Source organism: Epinephelus lanceolatus, chromosome 11 (genome assembly GCF_041903045.1).
Source record: "Epinephelus lanceolatus isolate andai-2023 chromosome 11, ASM4190304v1, whole genome shotgun sequence".
NCBI classification, from domain to species: Eukaryota; Metazoa; Chordata; class Actinopteri; order Perciformes; family Serranidae; genus Epinephelus; species Epinephelus lanceolatus.
In genome coordinates, this window is record NC_135744.1 from 1,547,531 (window position 1) to 1,569,376 (window position 21,846).

A 21,846-nucleotide genomic window follows, 5' to 3' on the forward strand; every position below is an offset into this window, starting at 1 on the left:
AGTTTTCTATAGGAAAAACAGCATTCTAAACTAGATAGTGTGTGGTTTTGATTCAGAACTTCTGAACTTACAGTTTTTTATGCCATCTCCTCCTCCTCCTCATCTTCAACCTCAACTTCTGTCTGAGGGCCCTCTGTTGGAGGCTGTAGACACACACACACACACACACACACACATTTCCCACAAACAACATTACTTTATCACAGAATCAATAACATGGGCATGATGCATTTGAAAATGAGCACTGAGTATTGAGTACACAGAGAGATACATACAGTGAAATACCTGTGGTGCTGCTGCTGTAGCATTTGCAATTGCTGCCCTCGCCAACCTGTCCCACCACGCATCAGCAACACCTACTTCCAGCCTGCCTTTAAAGCTTTAGTTGGTAATGTTGGAGAGCTAGCAAGATTTGAAAGCGGCACCTCCTCTAAGCTCCACCCCGTCCTCCCCCTCCTGTCAGTGCTCTGTCCAAAGCCACGGCCCCACACAAACTTGAATGTGCACCCTGCAGTAGGAGTCAGCAGCAGGGCAGAGGAGAGCTGAGTAAAATAACAAATCCTGTAGTGTAAGAGTTAATCCCCAATCAAGTAAAAGTGTTATAATGCATAAGTTGATTAAGAAACAAAAGCCACATAAACACCATATAACCATGTTTTATGTATAAGGTCTTACAAAACCGATTGAAAAGCATCTATATGTGTTAAAGCGCTATTATACATGTCAAAATGTTCACAATACAGAGTTATGAGCTGACATTATATCCACACTAAATGTTCTGTATGATAACACACACACATTCAAATGTTTGTATTACCTGATGCACATTTATAGGTTCATATTGCATAAGAGCACAAAGGGCTGCATAAAGAAAGTCCCTAAGATTCACATGTTTTTTAAAAATAAAGTGAAAGCAAATCCAAAGCTAAGGGTGGAAGATTTGGGAAATTCCAGGCTTAAAATAAAAGTGATACACCATTAAAAACGGGCCTGTTCATGATTGGACAAAAAGAAAGAGGTTGCGACCAATAGATTTGGATTGGAGTGGGATGGATTAGCAGAAGAAGGTGGAGACTCTACCCAGTCTCCACCAGCATAAACGCAAACGCACTGAGAGCAAGTTTTCAGTTCAGTTCAGTTTACAGAGGGGGGGCTCGGACAGGATGAGACATGAAGGCATCTGATTGGTTCTTTCCATTCGCACCGAATGGCAGGGATTGGTCAGAGTTTTTACATGCCTGCAGCTGCCACAGAGGTCGGATTTTTTTCATTCCTTTTTCTGAACACATTATGTATTGACTATGCCTGTGGATATTCTCATTCATCCAGGTCATAGTTATCTCAAGGCAATTGAATCGAACGCAACTGGACTTGGTTTTGTCTTAGAAGATGTTTCACCTCTTAAGAGGCTTCATCAGTTCATGCTTGTCTGACTAGGCTGAAACTAGTCTGACAAACTGGTGTGGAAGCACCCAGGTATTTAACCTCTGGGGAGGTCTTCACAAGGCCAATGATGTCACTGGTTCGTTAGTGCTCCAATGGTGTGTCAGCAACAGTTGTTGAAACTCCTGCTGCAACGGTTGTCACTGGAGTCGTTAGAGTCACATGAGGCCATTTGTGAATGACCGTGACACGTTTCAGAAGAAAAGACTCAGATGCAGAGGAAAAAACCCAGGACAAAAAAATGCAGAAAGTCAAAGTTCTTTACTCAAAAATTCAAGCAGAATCCAAAGGAAGGCAATTCCAAGAGTAACATACCAAAAGTCTTCAAAGTCCAAAAAACAGGCAAACAAAACTAGGCCCACAGGGCTGGAAGGCATGAACACACTGGGAGACAATGGTAATCTGGCAGAGGGCTGGTGAAAACACATGGTACACATACACAGGTGAAGGTGATTACAAATCAGTCACAGGTGAGTGATCAAAAGGTGGGAAAAGAACAAAGACAGGAAGTAAAACTAGACATCAACCAAAAACAACAGGATTTCAAAATAAAAACAGGAAATTAACACAAACACACTAACAGCTAAAGAGAACATTACAGTCCCCCCCCCCCCCCCTCAAGGGACGGCTCTTGACATCCCTGGTTGATCAGCATGGCGTTGATGAAAGTCTCTGATCAAGGTGCGATCAATAATGTCTCTAGCAGGGACCCAGGACCTCTCCTCATGTCCATACCCCTCCCAGTCAACAAGGTATTGCAGTCCACGGCCTCTGCGGCGGACAGACAGCAGGCGTCTTACAGTGTCAACAGGTCCGCTGTCAATAACTGGGGGGTGGGGAGGGGGTCTAGAGGAGGGGACAAGGGGACTGACCTTGAAGGGCTTGATCTTGGACACATGAAAAGTTGGATGAACTCTCATAGTCCTGGGAAGTTTGAGCTGCACAGCCACTGGGTTCACAATTTTAGTGATGGGGAAAGGCCCAACAAACCTTGGTGCCAGCTTGCGTGACTCCAGATGCAATGGGAGATTGTGCGTGGAAAGCCAGACTCTTTGACCCACCCTGTAACAAGGAGTGGGAGAACGCTGCTTGTCCGCTGACTCCTTGTACCGGCTGGAGGTTCGGAGAAGAGCTGCTCGAGCCTTTCTCCAGGTTGTGTGGCAGTGGCGGACCAGAGCCATGGCCGAGGGCACAACTAACTCTTTCTCAGCTTCAGGAAACAAAGGTGGTTGGTAACCATACACACACTGAAAGGGAGAGAGACCTGTAGCAGAGACAGGGAGAGAATTGTGAGCATATTCAATCCAGATCAAATACTTGCTCCAGAGGGAAGGATTTTGGGATACGGAACAGCGGAGTCCTGTCTCAAGCTCCTGATTGTAGCGTTCAGTCTGGCCATCTGACTGTGGATGGAATCCAGAGGACAGACTCGCAGTGGCTCCAATGAGTCTACAAAACTCCTTCCAAAACTGAGAAGCAAACTGGGGTCCCCGGTCTGACACCACATTCTGAAGGAGTCCATGCAACCGAAAAACATTAGATAACATGACCTCTGCCGTCTCCTTGGCAGAAGGGAGCTTAGGCAGAGGGACAAAATGAGCCATTTTAGAAAATCTGTCGACAATAGTAAGAACTACAGTGTTACCTTCTGAGGGAGGCAGTCCAGTAACAAAGTCAATAGATATGTGTGACCAGGGTCGTCAGGGAACAGATAAAGGGTGGAGTAACCCAGCTGGCCTGTGGCGGGAGGTCTTATTTTGGGCACAGACCTGGCAGGCAGCAACATACTCCTGGGCATCCTCCTTCATTGTGGGCCACCAGAAACGCTGTCTTAGAAGGCTGATGAAGCGTGCAACTCCTGCATGACAGCTGAGGTTGGAAGAGTGCTTCTCAGGACAGGCTTCAGGAATCTCCTTTCCTTCCGATGCCCGCCTGACCTCTTCAGCTATGCCCCATGTTACTGCTTCAACCACACAGGAGGGTGGAAGAATGGTCTCAGGAGTCCTTGGAGACTCTTCACACTCAAACTGACGGGACAGGGCGTCTGGCTTTAGGTTCCTGGAGCCGGGGCGATAAGAGAGGGTGAAATCAAACCGATTAAAAAAAAGGGCCCACCTGGCTTGACGCGAGTTCAGTCGTTTAGCTGTTCTGATGTACTCCAGATTCTTGTGATCCGTCCACACAAGAAATGGCTGCTCTGCCCCTTCTAGCCAATGCCTCCACTCCTCCAAGCCCAACTTGACAGCTAATAGTTCCCGATTTCCCACATCGTAGTTTCGCTCTGAGGGAGAAAGTTTTCTAGAAAAGAAAGCACAGGGATGAACCTTTCTGTCCTTGGAAGAGCGCTGAGAGAGGACAGCTCCCACTCCCACACTCGATGCATCAACCTCAACGATGAACTGCAATCTTGGATCTGGTAGGGTGAGGATTGGGGCAGAAGAAAACCGCTGTTTGAGGGTTTTAAAGGCCTCCTCAGCCTCTGAGCTCCATGCAAACCTTGTTCCTGGGGACGTAAGAGAATGTAAAGGGGCTGCGACAGAGCTATAGTTCCTGATAAAACGTCTATAGAAATTGGCAAACCCCAAAAATCTTTGCAGCTGTTTTCTGTCAGTAGGGACAGGCCAATCCGTGACAGCACTAACCTTATCTGGGTCCATCTTGAAACTGCCTGGTGCCACAATAAAACCCAGAAATGAAACAGAGCGCTGATGGAAGTCACACTTCTCTGCTTTGACGAAAAGTTGATTCTCCAACAGCCGCTGAAGAACCTGACGGACATGTTGCACATGCTCCTCCTCAGACTTGGAAAAAATCAATATATCATCAAGGTAGACAAAAACAAACTTGTTCAACATGTCCCTTAAGACATCATTAACCAAGGCCTGAAAAACTGCAGGGGCATTGGTGAGGCCAAAGGGAAGGACAAGATATTCATAATGACCACTAGGTGTGTTAAAGGCCGTCTTCCACTCATCCCCCTCTTTGATACGAACTCGATGATAAGCGTTTCTTAAATCCAGTTTAGTGAAAATGGAGGCCCCTTGCAGTTGTTCGAAAGCAGAAGACATAAGTGCAAAAGGGTACCTGTTCTTTACTGTGACCTCACTGAGACCTCTGTAGTCAATGCATGGGCGTAGTGACTTGTCCTTTTTACCCACAAAGAAGAAACCTGCTCCAGCAGGTGAGGAGGAGGGACGGATGATTCCTGCAGCCAGGGAACTCTGAATGTACTCATCCATGGCCTCTCTCTCTGGGGCAGACAGGGAGTAGAGGCGACCTTTAGGTGGAGAGGCTCCAGGCAGGAGGTCAATGGCGCAGTCATATGGCCGATGGGGAGGCAAGGAGGTGGCTCGGGACTTGTTAAACACTTCCTTAAGATCCAGGTAGACAGAAGGGACACGAGAGAGATCTGGAAAACATCTGGAGACAGAGTTCTTGGAACAGGGACTGGGTGAGGCAGACATGAGACAAGATGAGTGGCAAAATTCACTCCAACCCAAAATAACCCCAGTGGACCAGTCAATATGTGGATTGTGTCTCTTTAACCACGGGTGACCCAAAACAAGTGGAAACTCAGGGGAGTCAATTATTAAAAATGAAATCATCTCTGAATGGTTACCTGACATGGTCAGACTTAAGGCAGGGGTGCATTGAGTGATATAGCAAAGAAGCCGGCCATCCAGTGCAGTGGTCTCCCGAGGACAAGGCAGAGATTCTAAGGCCAGACCTAGCTTCTTTGCTAACCCACTGTCCATAAAATTTTCATCTGCTCCTGAATCAACAAACACAGCCAGCTCCAGGGAACACTCGGAAACAGTCAATCAAGCATTAGATCTTGGTCTGGAGGGATTTTGTGAAGTAGAAGTTTGACTCACCAATAACCCTCGTCCTATTGATGAGCTTGATCTTTTACTGGACATGCAGCGAGGAAGTGGCCCAGCAGTCCACAATAAAGGCATCTTCCCTCCTTCCGGCGACGCTGGCGTTCCTCTGGGGTTAGACGGGTGCGTCCAATCTGCATGGGCTCCTCACATCCACAAGAGGATGCTGTTGTGTTGTTCTGTGGAGTCAAGGGAATAAAGGAGGAGGAAGAATCTGTAGACAAAGCTGGTCTTTCCAAGTGGCTTGATGGTCTGCGGGCTCCGCGGGTCCTCTCCATTCTTCTCTCCTGAAGTCTGTTGTCAATCTTTATAACCAGGGCAACTAAAGAATCAAAATCAGGGGGCAAATCCAGTGGTGCTAGATGGTCCTTGATGTCCTCAGATAAACTGTGCAAAAAAGTGTCTCTGAGAGAGTTCTCATCCCACTCACTCTCTGCTGCTAGGGTGCGGAAGCAGATAGCATGGTCTGACACTCTGTTGCTTCCTTGTCGCAGGGTCAGCAGCCCTTGGGCTGCCTCTCTGCCTGGAGTACGGTGGTCAAATACCTTGTGAAGGGCCTCAGAAAAACTCTTAACAGTTTGACATGACATGGATTGCTTATCCCACTCAGCTGTAGCCCACTCACGAGCTCTTCCTGTGAGGTGGGTTATGATGAAGGCTACACGAGAACTTTCAGTTGGGTATGAGTGAGGTTGCAGTTCAAAAGTCATAGAACAAAGTGACAAAAAGGAGCGGCAGGTTGAGCTATCTCCATCATACCTCTCAATGTTTGGAAGGCGAGCCTCGGGCCGATATGAAGCTTGACTCTCAGGAACACATGGTACAGGAGAAGGCTGAGGGGATGGTAAAGGTGTTGGAGGTTTCAGGAGAGTTAACATCTGTTGCAGTTGATTGGTTAAATCCTGAATCTGGTTGGTCATTGCAGTTTGAAAAGTATCTTGCCTTGCATGCAGTTCTTGTACACCTCCACAAAGAGAAGATAATTGCTGCTCATGTTCATGAAGCCTTTTACCTTGAGCACGGAGAGCTGAACGAAGAGTGTCTTCCTCTGCTGAGTCTGTCATGGCCAGATTACACTGACACGTTTCAGAAGAAAAGACTCAGATGCAGAGGAAAAAAACCCAGGACAAAAAATGCAGAAAGTCAAAGTTCTTTACTCAAAAATTCAAGCAGAATCCAAAGGAAGGCAATTCCAAGAGTAACATACCAAAAGTCTTCAAAGTCCAAAAAACAGGCAAACAAAACTAGACCCACAGGGCTGGAAGGCATGAACACACTGGGAGACAATGGTAATCTGGCAGAGGGCTGGTGAAAACACATGGTATATATACACAGGTGAAGGTGATTACAAATCAGTCACAGGTGAGTGATCAAAAGGTGGGAAAAGAACAAAGACAGGAAGTAAAACTAGACATCAACCAAAAACAACAGGATTTCAAAATAAAAACAGGAAATTAACACAAACACACTAACAGCTAAAGAGAACATTACAGACCGTTGTTTTTAGAGGTTAAGTTGTTAAGCCTCCTGGGCAATGATGAAAGGACAGCATTATAGGTGGGGGATAGGGGGTGTCGCAGACCTCCTCCTCTATTGAGAGATGGCTTTTCCAATTTCACATAGACGGCTTCTTTTACACCTCTTTCAAACCATCGGTCTTCCCTTCACCATGTGCACATTGCTGTCTTCGAAGGAGTGTCCTTTCTCCTTGAGGTGTAGATAGACAGCTGAGTCTTGCCCTGATGAGTTAGCCCTTCTATGTTGGGCCATGCGTTTGTTTAGTGGTTGTTTTGTTTCACCAATGTCCAAGTCTGGGCATTCCTCACTGCATTGGACAGTGTACACTAGGTTGTTCTTCTGAGTGTGTGGTGTACGGTCTTTTGGGTGTACCAGTTCTTTGTGAAGAATAGTTTGCCCTTCTTGGATTGTGACGTGCACATTACAGAGGACAGAGGCCTCCACATTGGGGTGTACAGGAAACCCACTCACACAGACCAATACTTACTGTTCGATTCTCACCACCCACTGGAACACAAACTAGGTGTTATCAGGACCCTACAACACAGAGCTGATAACGTACCTACCAGCACTCAAAGAACAAGCGCAATAACATTGTCATCCCCTATGTGTCTGGGGTATCTGAAAAACTCAGGAGGATATTCAGCAAACATCACATCCCTGTGTATTTCAAACCCAGTAACACACTCAGACAAAGAACTGGTACACCCAAAAGACCGTACACCACACACTCAGAAGAACAACCTAGTGTACGCTGTCCAATGCAGTGAGGAATGCCCAGACTTGGACATTGGTGAAACAAAACAACCACTAAACAAACGCATGGCCCAACATAGAAGGGCTAACTCGTCAGGGCAAGACTCAGCTGTCTATCTACACCTCAAGGAGAAAGGACACTCCTTCGAAGACAGCAATGTGCACATTTTGGACAGCATGCAGTTGATGAACTCCTCAGCCTTATCGAAATCATTTTGTTAGCTTTTCTAGTCTGGGAAAAATGAATACTAATGTTAAGACTAGAGTAAATTATAAATTAATTGTTAATTGTTAATTGTTCTCTAGCAAGTGACCCTCTTGTCATTCACCTGTCCTTCTCCATTGGCTTCCTCAGCCGTTGATCCAGAGCAGCTGCCTGAATTGCTTTGTACTGCTCAATAAATTTCTCCACAATCAGGAAGAGGGCGTTCCAGCGTGTATTTACGTTCAGAATTACATTATGCTCTGGCAACTCTTAAACACAAATAGACATTTTCAATTACAATAAACAATTGCTGGCATTATAAACAATACTTTTTGAGATAAGTTATTACATCTATGCTACTCACTGAGGATTCGCTGCTTCTCTCAGAGTACAGTTTTGCTTAGGGTAGACCGCTTGAGCCATACCACAACAACACGGATCTTGGCACACCATTTTGACACTGCAGGGATCTCATACGCCTTCTGTATTGCTAGATTTAGTGTGTGGGCGAAGCACTCCACTTTTAAGAAATTCAGATTTTTTTTTAGAGCAACATCCATGTTGCTGGCATTGTCCACTGTGGCAGCAATTATTTTTCAACTCAAGTTGAATTCCTCCACAACACTGGCTATCTCCTTGGCCACTACTGGTCCTGTCTGGGACTGATAGACTGCTTCAGTGCTCAGCACCTTCTGTTCTACTCTGCCTCTGAAGATATAGTGGACAGTCACAGTGAGATAGTGGTCTTGTGCCAAACCGGTCCATCCATCACAGGCGATGGCTACCTTGTTGACCTGCCCCAACTTCTGAATGATATTGCTCTTCTCCACAGAATACCATGCAGGAATAAGTATATTGGAGAGGCCATCTCTGGATGGAGGGTGGTAACGTCTTAGCATGGCAGTTCAGCCTACACAGCAAACACTATTTTTACATAACATGACAACATATTTACCTGAATGATGGTGACTCTATGGAAAATGGGTGAAGGCCCTTCACCGCAAATTTTGTGACCGCTCTATGTACTTCCTCCACCTTTTCTTTGGTCAACTGGGCCTTCTTTGCCAGGGTAAAGGGAGTCACTGCTGTAGCTGGAAAGCCAGGGATACAAAATATAAACATGAAATTGCTATGGACAAACACATTGTCTAGCTCTTGTTTTAAACATTTAACATGATATATAGGTCTAGCCTCTTCAGGTCTTCTCTTAAGGTCAACTCTAGTCCTCTTCAGGTCATTAGTATCTGCACAAGTTGCATGCCATCCCCTCCCTCATTTTCTACTTAAAGCCGCTGGTCGGGTAGATGAAAGCACAAGACCGCTATAATAGGTACCCAGGCCCAGACCTGTCTGATTCTATTAAAAATATAACATATGTTTAATTACGCTGCCTAATGCTGGTGAAATAACTTAAGTTCATCATTATTTTACATTCATATAGGCTACAACTTGAACAACATAAGATGATCAAAATCAGTAATGTAGGCTAGCCCATCAACCAGCCAGTCTGTCACGTTTTGCTTAAATGCATAAACTGTGCCGTCTAAATTTGATGCAAGATCCTAAGTTTAACATTTTGCCCTCAAATCTTCTAACTTTTAAGAAAAAGCTGACACTTGGCAGAAATGTCGAACGTAGCACACCAATTGTTAGCTTGGCGTTGCAACGTTGTTTGCTACCTCAGCGTGAGCGCGTTAGTGTGTTAACTTGCTTGCTTACACAAAGTAGGCTAATTTACCACTGACAACATTAAAATACTTACTTGACGACAAAAGGCTGCTACTGTCATCATCATCAGTGATGTCCACAACACAGGCAGCAGGGCTAGGGCTCTCATCTTTACCGGTGGGGATGCTAGGACTGGCCGCAGATAATGTGCTTGGCGAGGGGGTCTCACAAGCTATCAAAAACAGTGCACTTTTCAACCTTTAGGTATATACCATGCATGGTCAGATGCTTGGTTAAGTTCGACGTATTGCCACCCCTACACATAAAACTCTTGAGACATTTGTGGCAAGTTGCAGAGTCTGCATCTTTTAAAGAAAAGTAAAGCCAAACTTGGGAATGCTTTCCCCCCTTGGGCAGCATCTTGACTGGAAGCTCTTCTTCGTCATCTGTCTCACACTTGCAGTGCATGTTAAAAAACAAAGGTCACGTGCAGTGCCGTGTTACAATTGAACACGCAGGGGGCGCGGCCGCACTGAAATGGGGCACCGAAATATGCGTTGTTATCCGGTCTTATTACTACCGTATACGTCAGCACCAGTACCATAAATATACGGAGTGTCAGCACCCATCCCTAGTTATTAGTATATTGGTCTGTTAAGAGTTTAATTTGTTGCTCTAAGGTGTTTACCAGTTCCAGTTCTGTTTTTTCTTGTGTGCTGAATATGCTTTTACCCCTTAATACTGCTTTACCTGTTTCCCATAACAATGAGTCGTTCATCTCCAGGAAGGATGCCCACTCTCTTTGGATCATGGAGTTAAAATCGGAATCTTCTCAGAGTGATGTATTAAAATGTCATCTTGTAGGAGGTTTGAACTGAAATAAATTCTGGAATGAGACTGATGGAGGGAGGAGAAATATGAATATTCTTTCAATGATGGGTTTCTCAAAGAGATGTCGGCAGAATGATCAGACTGCACATAGAAAAGGCTGGTGAAAACAGAATATGAAGGACATGAACAACAACATAAACAAACACGAGATGAACAAAGGCAGGGAGGAACACTGGTAAGTGCATTACTGGGTATTACACAGTTTCCTCATGCAAAGGAATATTAGTCATAGGAGGTTGAAATATTATATTAATTCAGTTAATCATTGGTTAATGTCAGTTCATTTATGATACATTTCGATTCATTGCAGTCCGTTCAGTGGAGCCATGGCGTGATTTTTGTGTTTCTGAATAACTGTCCATCTATGTACAGTCTGTCCACTACAAGTGATGCGCGTTTATTATTTTTCCGGTTTTGCTTTAAGATGGGGTGCAGTTTTTTGCGTCGTTCATTGATTTCTTGTGGGTATTGATCGTTTAGTCAGAATGTGGTTCCTTTGAGTTCCTCTCCTTTGCTTTTGACCACTTCTTTTTGCTGGAAGTGCTCGAATTTGGCTATGATGGGTCTGGGTCTGTTGTCTGATCGTTTTCCAAGGCGGTGAACTCTGTGGAATGTGATGTTTTGGACGGTGTCGGGTGGTAGTTTCAGTTTTTTAGCAGTGATTCTGGATTGTCGGGTGATTTTTCCGGGATGCCTGCGAAGATGAGATTGTCACGCATGGAACGGGTTTGTAAGTCCAGAATGGTTTCTTTCATCAGTTTGTTCCCTTTTGTGACAGCGTGCATTTGCTTGGTGAGTGATTTAACGGAGGTCTGTAAGTCCTGGTTTGTTTTTTGAAGTGATATGATGTTGTGAGCAAATTCCAGGCTATTGTGTATGTCGTTAATATCCGTGTGTAGTAAAAATTGCAGGACAAGTCTTTTATTAATGCTGTCCAAGAGACTAACCTCAGTTTCGGAGTTTGGAAGACCGGTGGTGTCTGTTGAGGAGTCCTTCTTTTTTCTTTTCAGAGGGTTTGGTGTGTCCAGTAGGTCCGTGGTGTTTTGCTGGTTGTAGTAGTAGTAAATGAAAGCTTCCAAGTCTGTTACGGTCTCCACTGTGAGGTTCATCTAATTCGGGTTGATAGTATGTGATAGACTGTGGATGCAATCTGGTCCGGGATGTAGACACAAGTCTTGAGATGAACTTTGTTTGATTTCACTGTGATGTGTTTCTCAGCTGAAACTGTCACTCACCACTGTCATATGCCTGACTGACCTAATTCATATTTTGTACCACATCCTTTTTCCATGAGAGGGCGCTGGAGAACGCATCAATAATATGTCATGTTTTTGTACATCAAATATAGACCACACCATGTAAATTTCAGGTAAATCAACAGATGAGTGTCTGAAAAGACTTCCTGTTGCTCATAGGTGGCACTATGTCTGTGACTGAAAATTGTCACATAGACATGTACAGGGTTGGACTATTATCAAACATGTCAAATGTGGTGCAGATTAGACCATTTACTCCGAAGTTGTAGAAATTTCATGTCTCATGGCGAGACATTTAAACCTGATGCTATGCCACAGCCACACCATTAAATGCTGACCCTGGAGAATGCATTGATGATATGTCATGATTTTGTACATCAAATAGACAACATGTAAATTTCACATAAATCAAAAGATAAATATCTCAAAAGACATACTTCCTGTTGCCAGTAGGTGGCACTATGCGAAATACAGAATATTTTCATATAGATGTGTTCAAGGCGGGACTGTCATCCATCCTGTGAAGTTTGGGGAAGATTGGACCATGTATGCTGGAGTTACAAACCACTTCCTGTTTATGGCGACACATGGAAGTTTAAGGCCTTGCCATGGTCACACGGTTTGATGAAAACTCAAGCCTGTATTAAGTTTTTTTTCTTCAAGGTCTTTCAGTGGGACAGACCAACATTTGAAGTTGATCAGATCAAATCTCTAGGACAAGTTTGTTAATTTACGAGCCCTGGAAGTGGGCAAAAATGCACAAAAGTGCCTACCAAGTTTCATATATGCAGGTGAAGCCAGCTATAGGGGCTGTTTCGTTGAAATTTTGTAGGGGGTGCTTTTGAGCCATCTTGATACATCAAAGCACAAAAATCATATCAGACAGCAGAATTTGGGACCTCTGATGTGTGTGCCACATTTCATGAGTTTTCAAGCATGCCTTGCTCCTTAAAAACAACTTCCTGTTTTATGGCAAATAAGGCATTGCCACAGTGACAGCATTCGACAAAAACTCAAGAGCTTCATTTTTAAGTATCATCAAGGTCTTATGACTTTTTATCAGCAAATTTGAGGTTGGTCTGATTAACCTGCTAAAAGAGGGACATCAAAGAATGAAAATAGTAATTTTCTGTTGCCAGTAGGTGGCACTATGACGGTGACTCAAAACTCCTCTGTAGAGTTTTTCAGGGTGGGACTGTCATCATATGTGTGAAGTTTTGGAAAGATATGCCCACATGGAGTGAAGTTATAGCAACTTTTGTCATCATGGCGAAACATCGAAATTCGCCGCCAGGCCATGGCCAAACCCTTTGACGAAAATTCACAGTTTTCCCAATAAAGCATCATCAAGGTCTTATGGCTTTTTCTGACCAAGTTTGACGTATATCAGGTCAACTTTGTAGGAGGTGTACATCAAAGTATAAAACATGACATTTTCTGTTACCAGAAGGTGGAGCTATAACTATCACTAAAGACTGACATGCAGATGTGTTCAAGGTGGGACTGCCATCAATCCTGTGACGTTTGGGGAAGATTGGACCAAGTATGCTGGACTTATAAACTACTTCCTGTTTTGTGGGGAGATGCCTAAGTTTGCCGCCTTGCCACGGTCACATGGTTTGGTGAAAACTCAAGCCTGTAATAACTTTTCTTCTTCAAGGTCTTCCGGTGGGACAGACCAAGGTTTGAAGTCGGTCGGATAAAATCTCTAGGACTAGTTGTTAATTTACGACCCCTGGAAATGGCTACAAATGCACCAAAACTGCACAGTAAATTCAAAATGGCTGACTTCCTGTTGGGTTTAAAGCATGGGCCCAAGAGGCTTTTTTGGTACATCCTCGATTGTTACATGTGCCTACCAAGTTCCGTACATGTAGATGAAAGCAACTTTGGGGGCTGTTTTGTTGAAATTTTGTAGGGGGCGCAACTGGGCCTTTGCCAGGGCCTTAATTAGAATAATATTGGTGCAAGGCAGCTTCCTTGTGCAACCCCAAAACAGAAGTTGTGTTTCTCAGACACATGATCTCCAAGACTGACGTAAAACTTCCTTTCTTTAACACTAGAACCGCCACGACGGTCTGACAGACTGTTTGGGTTTTTATAATGCAAATAACTCTGTTTAGATAAAACCTACAAGGTTCTCTTCCTATGACTTTTCCTAAAAATGTGTCTTGTATGTTTTCTGAAGCCTTTAAGTTACAAAAATGAAGCACACTAGACTTCTGAGCATTTATACCTCAAAATTATACATTTTGATACATACAGGTGGGCTATACATATTTCAAAACTCTGTAAAAGTACACCAAAGCATACATTTTCGTTTCCAAATATTTATTTGAAAAAAAAACCCATTAATACGGTCAATATAAAAACACATGTTAATAATAAAAAAAACCCCGAATGTAATCTCATTCTGCTTCCGGCTTTCTTACAGTGCAGACGCTCTGCTGCTTGCGCTCCGCTTTGCTTACATTCTTTTGTGGATATGCTTGTTTTTTTCTGCTAAAAGCTACAGAAAGTAGATCCTGGATACTTATAAAGCATTGGGACTTTAATTTGTGAAAAATACAGAGGACTACTGCCATTTTTCACCACTTTAGTACAGAGTGTGAGCGACTAACTGAGACGATAAGGCAGCTTCAAATGAAGAATGAAACGCTACAGCAAATTCGTGAGAGTGAACAATTTATTGACTCTGTGGCAGCTAACATACAAGGGGCTGATGGACAGACTGGTGTATATGGAAATACAACAAATGTGGAGCATACCATTGCTGACTTGGCTGACACAATCCCATGGATATGTCCTAACACCACTGGATCAGCTGCAGAGGCTCCCAAACTGGCCTTTCCTAACGACCCTTCCTACTGGCACAGGACTGGTGCTCGACCAAAAGCATCAACTCCAGCCAGGACTTGGTCTGATGTCACTAGACGCAAAGGCAAATCCAGCAGGAAATCAGTCAAGAGAGCCCCAACGCTCACCCCTCCACTTGAACTCTCTCTACCCAACAGGTACGATGCACTGGCTCCAAATGAAATATGTGACAATACCAACTACACTGAACCCAGGCAGGCCAAGGCTATCCAAAATGCAAGCAATAGCCCCAAAACCACTGCTAGACCCAGGGCTAGAAAAAACTATGCTAACTCCACACCTGAGAAGCCAAGTGCCAGGAGAAGTATCGCTAACACCACACCTGATCAGCCAGATACCATCCTGATCAGAGACTCAATAACCAAGCATGTAAGAATGGCAAAGACTGAAAATCTAACTGTCTGACACGTCTGTCAGGGAGCTAACTGAGCTGTTGCCAGTGATCCTCTCTACACACCCCAGTAACATGAGGATCATCATCCATGCTGGGTCTTTTGACATTCTACGAGGAAAAACTGGCTCTGAGATCCTGAAAAAAGACTTTTCCCTGCTCCTGGAGAAACTGAGTGACTGTCAGTCACAAAATGTGTTCATTTCTGGCCCCATTCCAACCCTGGGGAAAGGAATCGAGTCTTTTACCAGACTCCTTGCCCTGAATACATGGCTGACATCGGCATGCTTCACTCATGGGATAAAGTTCATTGACAATTTTAACATCTTTTGGAACTGTAAGGATTGTTTTCAGCGTGATGGGATTCATCCGAACATCACTGGATGCAGACTACTCGGGGCCAACCTACATCATGCTCTTGGAAGGCCATACCAAAACAAGAATGGACAGATAAGAGCCAAGGACAAGTACGTGGCACAGAGACAGACAGCCTGCATCTCTCCCCCTTCACCTGACCCTTTGCTCCACATCACCCAAGGCATTCAGAGGATGTCCCTGTCCCAGTCAGGGATCCAACAACCCCCCTCCTGCCCTTCACCACAACCACCGAGGAGCCAACGTCGCCCCCCCCCCCCCCCCAGCACCGGCGCAAACACTAAGGAGCCAACGTCGACCCTCCCCACCACCACCACAATCACCACGGAGCCAGCGTCAACCCCCCCCTCCACCACGCTCACCAATCAAGGAGTTAGTTAAAGCTGCCACACTAAAGCTCAGTCAAATTGATGAACTCTTAAATAGTAGCCCTAGATGTCATCACTCAGGTGCCTGTCAGAGATGAGTCAGACCCCATGCCGCTTCCTTAAACATACCGGCAATCTTAAATAGCCGGTGGCATGGTCAAACACATCTTGAAATTGAAAAGCATCAGCCAGAGTCATCTCCAAGGTCTGTCATTCCTGTTTTGACTAGCATCAGGAAAAACAATGTGTACTCGAAGCGCACAGCTACTCTGTCTAATCTGACTCCAGTTATGCGTCAGCCACAGACTGTGTCAGACAATGTTAGTACACTAAACTTAGCTTTATTAAATATCAGATCTCTGGCTGGCAAGTCACTATTAATTAATGATTTTATTATCAAGAGAAACCTTGATTTTATGTTTTTAACTGAAACTTGGTTAAATGAAAACAACAATGCAGCAGTACTTACTGAATCAGCCCCCCCAAACTTCCATTTTATCAGCTCAGTTAGAGAACTCAGGAAAGGAGGTGGATTAGCCACTTTATTTAAGGATGTTTACCAGTGCAAACAGTTGTCATATGGGAAGTTTGAGTCTTTTGAATAGGTTGCACTGCAGTTGAGATCCTCCTGTCAAGCAGTATTAGTAACCAGGCCTCCAAAATATAGTGCACACTTTGTTGATGACTTTTCTAAACTATTGTCTGTTGTCTGTATTGATTTTGACTGTGTTGTTATAGTGGGTGATTTTAATATTCATATTGATAATCCCAAAGATGGCAGTGCGAAAGAACTTTTCTACATCCTGGACAACTTTGAACTTTCCCAGCATGTAACAGAGCCAACACACAATAAGGGACATATTTTAGATCTAATTATCTCCAAAGGGCTCAACATTTCTGAGGTTGTGGTGACTGATGTTGCCTTTTCTCATCATTACTGTGTTTTCTTTAATATGACCATCTCCGCTGACACCAGTAAAAGTACAACAGGGGTAATCAGAAAACGCTATATCAACGAAAACACCTGTACACTATTCACCCAGGATTTTATACCCACACCAGCTCTGCCCTCAGTCTCTGTCAATGATCTGGTTCATAGTTTCAGCTCTAAAGCTATGAATATTATGGACAATATTGCCCCCATGAAGGTCAAAGTTGTCTCTGGTAAGAAAAAACCACCATGGAGGAACACCACACAGGTAAAAGCTCAAAAAAGAGAATGTAGAAAAGCATAACGCAGGTGGCGAAAAACCAAACTCCAGGTTCATTATGACATCTATAAGGAAAGTCTGCACATCTATAACTTGGAGCTAAAAAGGGCGCGGCAGTCCTTTTTCTCTGAGATTATCAACAAAAATAACAACAATGCACGGACTTTATTTACTGTTGTTGACAGACTGACAAACCCATCAGCGTCAGTCCCTCCTGAACTGCTATCCACCAAGGCATGCAATGACTTTGCTTCTTTTTTCACAGACAAGATTTTAAAGATGAGACAGACAGTCTGTAACTCCAACACAGTGGCTATTTCACCTGTGCCTCATAAGACTACTCCAGTTAATTTGGCACTTTTTCACCCATTAAATTATGCTACTTTGACAGACATAGTTAGAAACCTTAGGTCCACTACCTGCTGCCTTGACACTCTGCCTACAAGCTTTTTTAAAGATGTTTTTGACTGCATAGCATCAGATATACTACAGATAGTCAACTGTTCTCTTCAGTCAGGCCTTTTTCCAATGGCCCTGAAGACTGCAGTCATTAAACCTCTCTTAAAAAAGCCTAATCTGGATGCCTCAGTAATAAATAACTGCAGGCCCATATCAAACCTACCATTTTTAGGAAAGATCATTGAAAAGGTTGTTTTTCAGCAACTTAACACCTTCTTGGAGCAAAACAATATCTTCGATGCCTTTCAGTCTGGATTTCGAGGACATCACAGCACTGAGACTGCACTTGTAAAAGTTTTAAATGACATTCATCTGAGCAGTGATGCATCAAAGATTTCGGTTCTGGTATTACTGGACCTCAGTGCTGCATTCGACACAGTTGACCATAAGATACTGCTCGACAGACTAGAAAAGTTTGTGGGACCTTCTGGCACTGTGCTAAATTGGTTTAAATCTTATTTACAAGACAGGGATTTCTTTGTGTCACTTGGCAATTATGAATCTGTGCGAACAAAGATTACATGTGGAGTTCCTCAAGGGTCCATTCTTGGGCCTCTTCTGTTCAACATCTAAATGCTCCCTCTTGCTCAGATTATGGAATATCATAACATCTCCTACCATACTTATGCAGATGACACACAACTTTACATAACAGTGTCACCAGATGACTACAGTCCCCTACATCTGCTAAATAATTGCATTGACGAAATCAATACGTGGATGTGCCAGAATTTTCTACCACTAAACACAGAAAAAACTCAGATAGTTGTTTTTGGCCCCAAAGAACAAAGATCAATAGTCAGTGCTCACCTTGACGCCATGACACTAAAACCTACAAATCAAGCCAGAAATCTTGGTGTAGTTCTGGACTCAGACCTAAATTTCAATAGTCACATTAAGACAATTACTAAATCAGCCTACTACCACCTTAAAAACATAGCAAGAATAAAAGAATTTCTGTCTAAACCAGATACAGAAAAACTTGTTCATGCTTTCATTTTCAGCAGGCTGGACTATTGTAACGGTGTCTTCACAGGCCTGAGTAAAAAATCAATCAGACAACTGCAGCTCGTCCAGAACGCTGCTGCCAGAGTCCTCACTAACACCAAGAGAGTGAAGCACATTACACCAGTGCTTAAATCACTGCACTGGCTTCCTGTGTGTCAAAGGATAGACTTTAAAATCTTGTTACTTGTCTATAAAGCACTAAATGGTCTCGGGCCTAAATACATCTCTGATATACTTGTACGTTATGAAGCATCCAGACCCCTCAGATCATCTGGAACAGGTTTACTCAGTGTTCCCATGATCAAAACCAAACAAGGTGAAGCAGCCTTTAGTTTCTATGCTCCCCGCCTGTGGAACAAACTTCCAGAATATCTGAGGTCGGCTGAAACTGTCAGCTCATTTAAATCAGGGCTTAAAACATTACTATTTACTGCAGCTTACCAGTGAACTAGATATGTAACTTATTGTTAGGATAATCTGTAGCTATTGTTTTTATGTTTGTCTGCTGTTGCTTTTGCTTTATGTTTGCTTTTTAAATGCATTTTCTGCACTGTTTTTCTTGCTTTTAGCTTTTGTTTTTAATGATCTATTGTTCTTTTAATGTTTTATCTTAACGTATTTCCCTTGTAAAGCACATTGAATTGCCTTGTGTATGAATGGTGCTATATAAATAAAATTGCCTTGCCTTGCCTTGCCTCTACAGTGACCGCGCCAGCCGGCAGGACTGCGGCTGAACCGCTTCCAATATTCAGTCATTCATTCATTCATTCAATCGCGTGTTCAGTGTGTGTGTGTGTGTGTGTTAGTATGTCAGAGAGGAGAGGAGTAGCAATAAAAAAATTAAAAAAAGTTTCCACTAATTATTTCGGTGTTTATTTTTTTTATTCTTAAGTTGTTTTTTTTTTATTAAAATGCGTAATATAGCCAACAATATTATAGACCAAAAGTTAATCTAATTCATTACTGTAGAATGTATTTAGCAAATCACCACTTTCAACTAGAGACATGGCGCATCAGCAAAAAAAAAAAAGGCATTATAAAAAGCTGACAAATAGTGTTAATTAATTGACATGAAACATTGGAGAGTCCTATTCTATAGTCTGTAATATTTTTTTTATTTCATCATAACTTCTCGGAAATTACTCAAAAATGCATTTTTTGTGTGCTTCTGAGCACACGGGCAGACAATGAAGTTACATGACGGTCTGGCAGACCATTGTGGCGCTTGGAGGAGTGCTGTAATCCTGGTGGTCCTAGTATTAATGCATGTTTTGAACCAGTTTAACTCATAGTCAAAAAGACCAATCACCTTTTCAAGATAATTGATTAAGATGTCATGGTCAGTCATATCAAATGCTGCACTTGACAAGAGTTGAGACCTTATTTTGATCAGAATTTAGTCTGAGGTCACTGATTATTCATTCTTACTAATGAACAGAAGGATGGCTATCGGCCTATAGCTGGTTAATGCATTTCCATCTCGGTTGGGTTTCTTTAGTATGGGTTTTACAACAGCTGTTTTGAAGGCATCTGGGAAGATGCCTGTTTGAAGAGATGTATTTATAATCTTCAGGACTTGACTTGAAACACTGTTTTAAGAAATGCTGTAGGTATAGGGTCGATACAAGAGGTGGAGGACTTACACTGACAGTTCTGTAAAGCTCTGGTAATGTAATACAGCTGAATTTCCCCATGATTACATCTTTTTTACAGGGTTTACTGATGTCATCTGTGCTTACATCAGCAGTAATACCAGTTACTGAATTATTGAAGTTATTTTGTTTTTGATGAGCAATGCAAGTTCCTCACCCTTTGATGCAGAGAACTGCAGACAGGTGGAGGCAGTGTTGAGTAGCTGATCAATGGTTGAGAATAATACCAGTTCCCAGCATTTTCGGTGAAAATCTTGGAAAAGTAATCCTTTCTTGCCAGACGCATTGCTTTGTTATGGGCAGTCATCTCTTCTTTGTATATGGTGCAGTGAACTGTGAGCTTAGTTTTCCTCCATTTTCTTTCAGCTGCTCGGCAGATTTTCTTAGTCTCATTAACACTCAGTACATTTACATGGACAGTTTAATTCCACTTTTAATCGGAATGAAAGGCCATTCCGATTAAAAGTGGTCATGTAAATGGTCATTCCGACTGAAAATTAAATCCGATTAAAGGGGGTGGTTTAACAGTTTGTCATTCCGAATGAAAGAATTTTGTGTGCATGTCTACACTCATTCCTCTTTAAGTTCATTCCGGTCTCTCTGCGCATTCTCGTTTCCTTGCCCTTCTGGCGCGATGACGTATATTGCGCGCATAGCAACGGGCTGAGATAGAGCAGTTGGACTCGTTGCACTCACCGGTTTCCATTCTCCACAGCACAGTCTTCTACCTCCCTTCCCCTCCTCAACAGATGAAGCATTAGCAGAACAAGATTGTTGTCGTACTGCTGCTTCAAGAATGCCTCTTTCTGAAAGAGGCAAAACACGCCCAAAAAAGGCACTAAGAATGGCGTTGTCAAGCATCTTGTTATCCGGAGCGAGGACTACAGTGTTTTCTTCCGGTAAACGTAAACACGTAACATCCGCCCCACCCCCTATCCAATCAGAAACCTTCCCTGCCCCAAACCTTGTGCAGACCTGAATAAAGGAGATTAAACTGATCTCCCGTGTAAACCCTCATTCGGAATGAATATTTCCCATGTAAACTACCTGGAAAAACTAATTCCAAATGATTTCATTCAGATTCATTTCATTCTGAATGAGAAGCCATCATGTAACCGTAGCCACTGTTACTGTTTAACCATGGGGAAATTATGTCAGTCATCCTCTTTTTAACCTTTAGTGGGGCAACAGTATTTAAAGCAGAAAACGGGGTATTGTTGAAAATTTTAACCATGTCATTTACAGAGCAGCCCTACCTGTATGACTCAAATTATCTCATTATATTAGAAAACTTTGCTTCAGCCTTGCCACCTAAAAGTCTCTTTTGAACCAGAACTTCACCTTTAGTTTGTTGAGTTTAGTTTGGCACCAAAAAACACACAGTGATAGATAGATGGCTAACTAAGATATTGAAACATTGTCAATGTTTACCACTGTTGTTATTACCAAGTTTAGAATGTTACTATGCTGATGAGTGGCTTTATTTACATGCTGAGTAAGCTCAAAGCTGTCAGGTAGGCCTACATTCATAAACTCAGTAGATGTGGAATCAATCTTTTTGTTGATATGAACATTCAGGTCTCCATTCAAAATTAATCCATCATATCTAGTGACACTTAGTGGAATCAGCTCTTAGAATTCCTTAAGAAATACTGATGAATAATTTGGTGGCCAATATTATGTAATGATGAGCACTGATAATGCTGCTCAAGTGCAAGGTATTCAAACTATGTAAATTCACCCAGATCAATGTCATTACACAAAAACTATGCAGAAAAGATAGCTATAATCCCCCTCCTTTCCTCTTTTGTCTGAGTACCTGATAAAATTTATAGTTTGCAGGACAAGCTTCTATCAGTGTTGCGACACCAGTGGTGAAGCTAAGCC

The 21,846-nt window shown here is 43.1% G+C and overlaps 1 protein-coding gene across 9 annotated transcripts in view; it reads right to left on the reverse strand.

The window, feature by feature from the left end:
• Positions 1-21,846, reverse strand: part of LOC117266123 (sialate:O-sulfotransferase 1) — a 211,467-nt gene that overhangs the window by 86,203 nt on the left and 103,418 nt on the right. For 2 of the 9 annotated variants that reach the window (XR_013492290.1, XR_013492289.1), the window contains exons 1-2: positions 286-8,752; positions 72-143 (exon numbers count right to left, since the gene is read on the reverse strand). The exons of 1 other annotated variant lie outside the window; for it this stretch is intronic. Coding sequence is in view for 2 of the 8 variants with exons in the window: in XM_033641107.2 (XP_033496998.1) it covers positions 112-143 (32 nt within the window). In the remaining 6 variants the exon portion in view is untranslated. 6 more of the 9 variants (XM_033641107.2, XM_033641099.2, XR_004502472.2 and 3 more) reach the window with 5 other exon arrangements.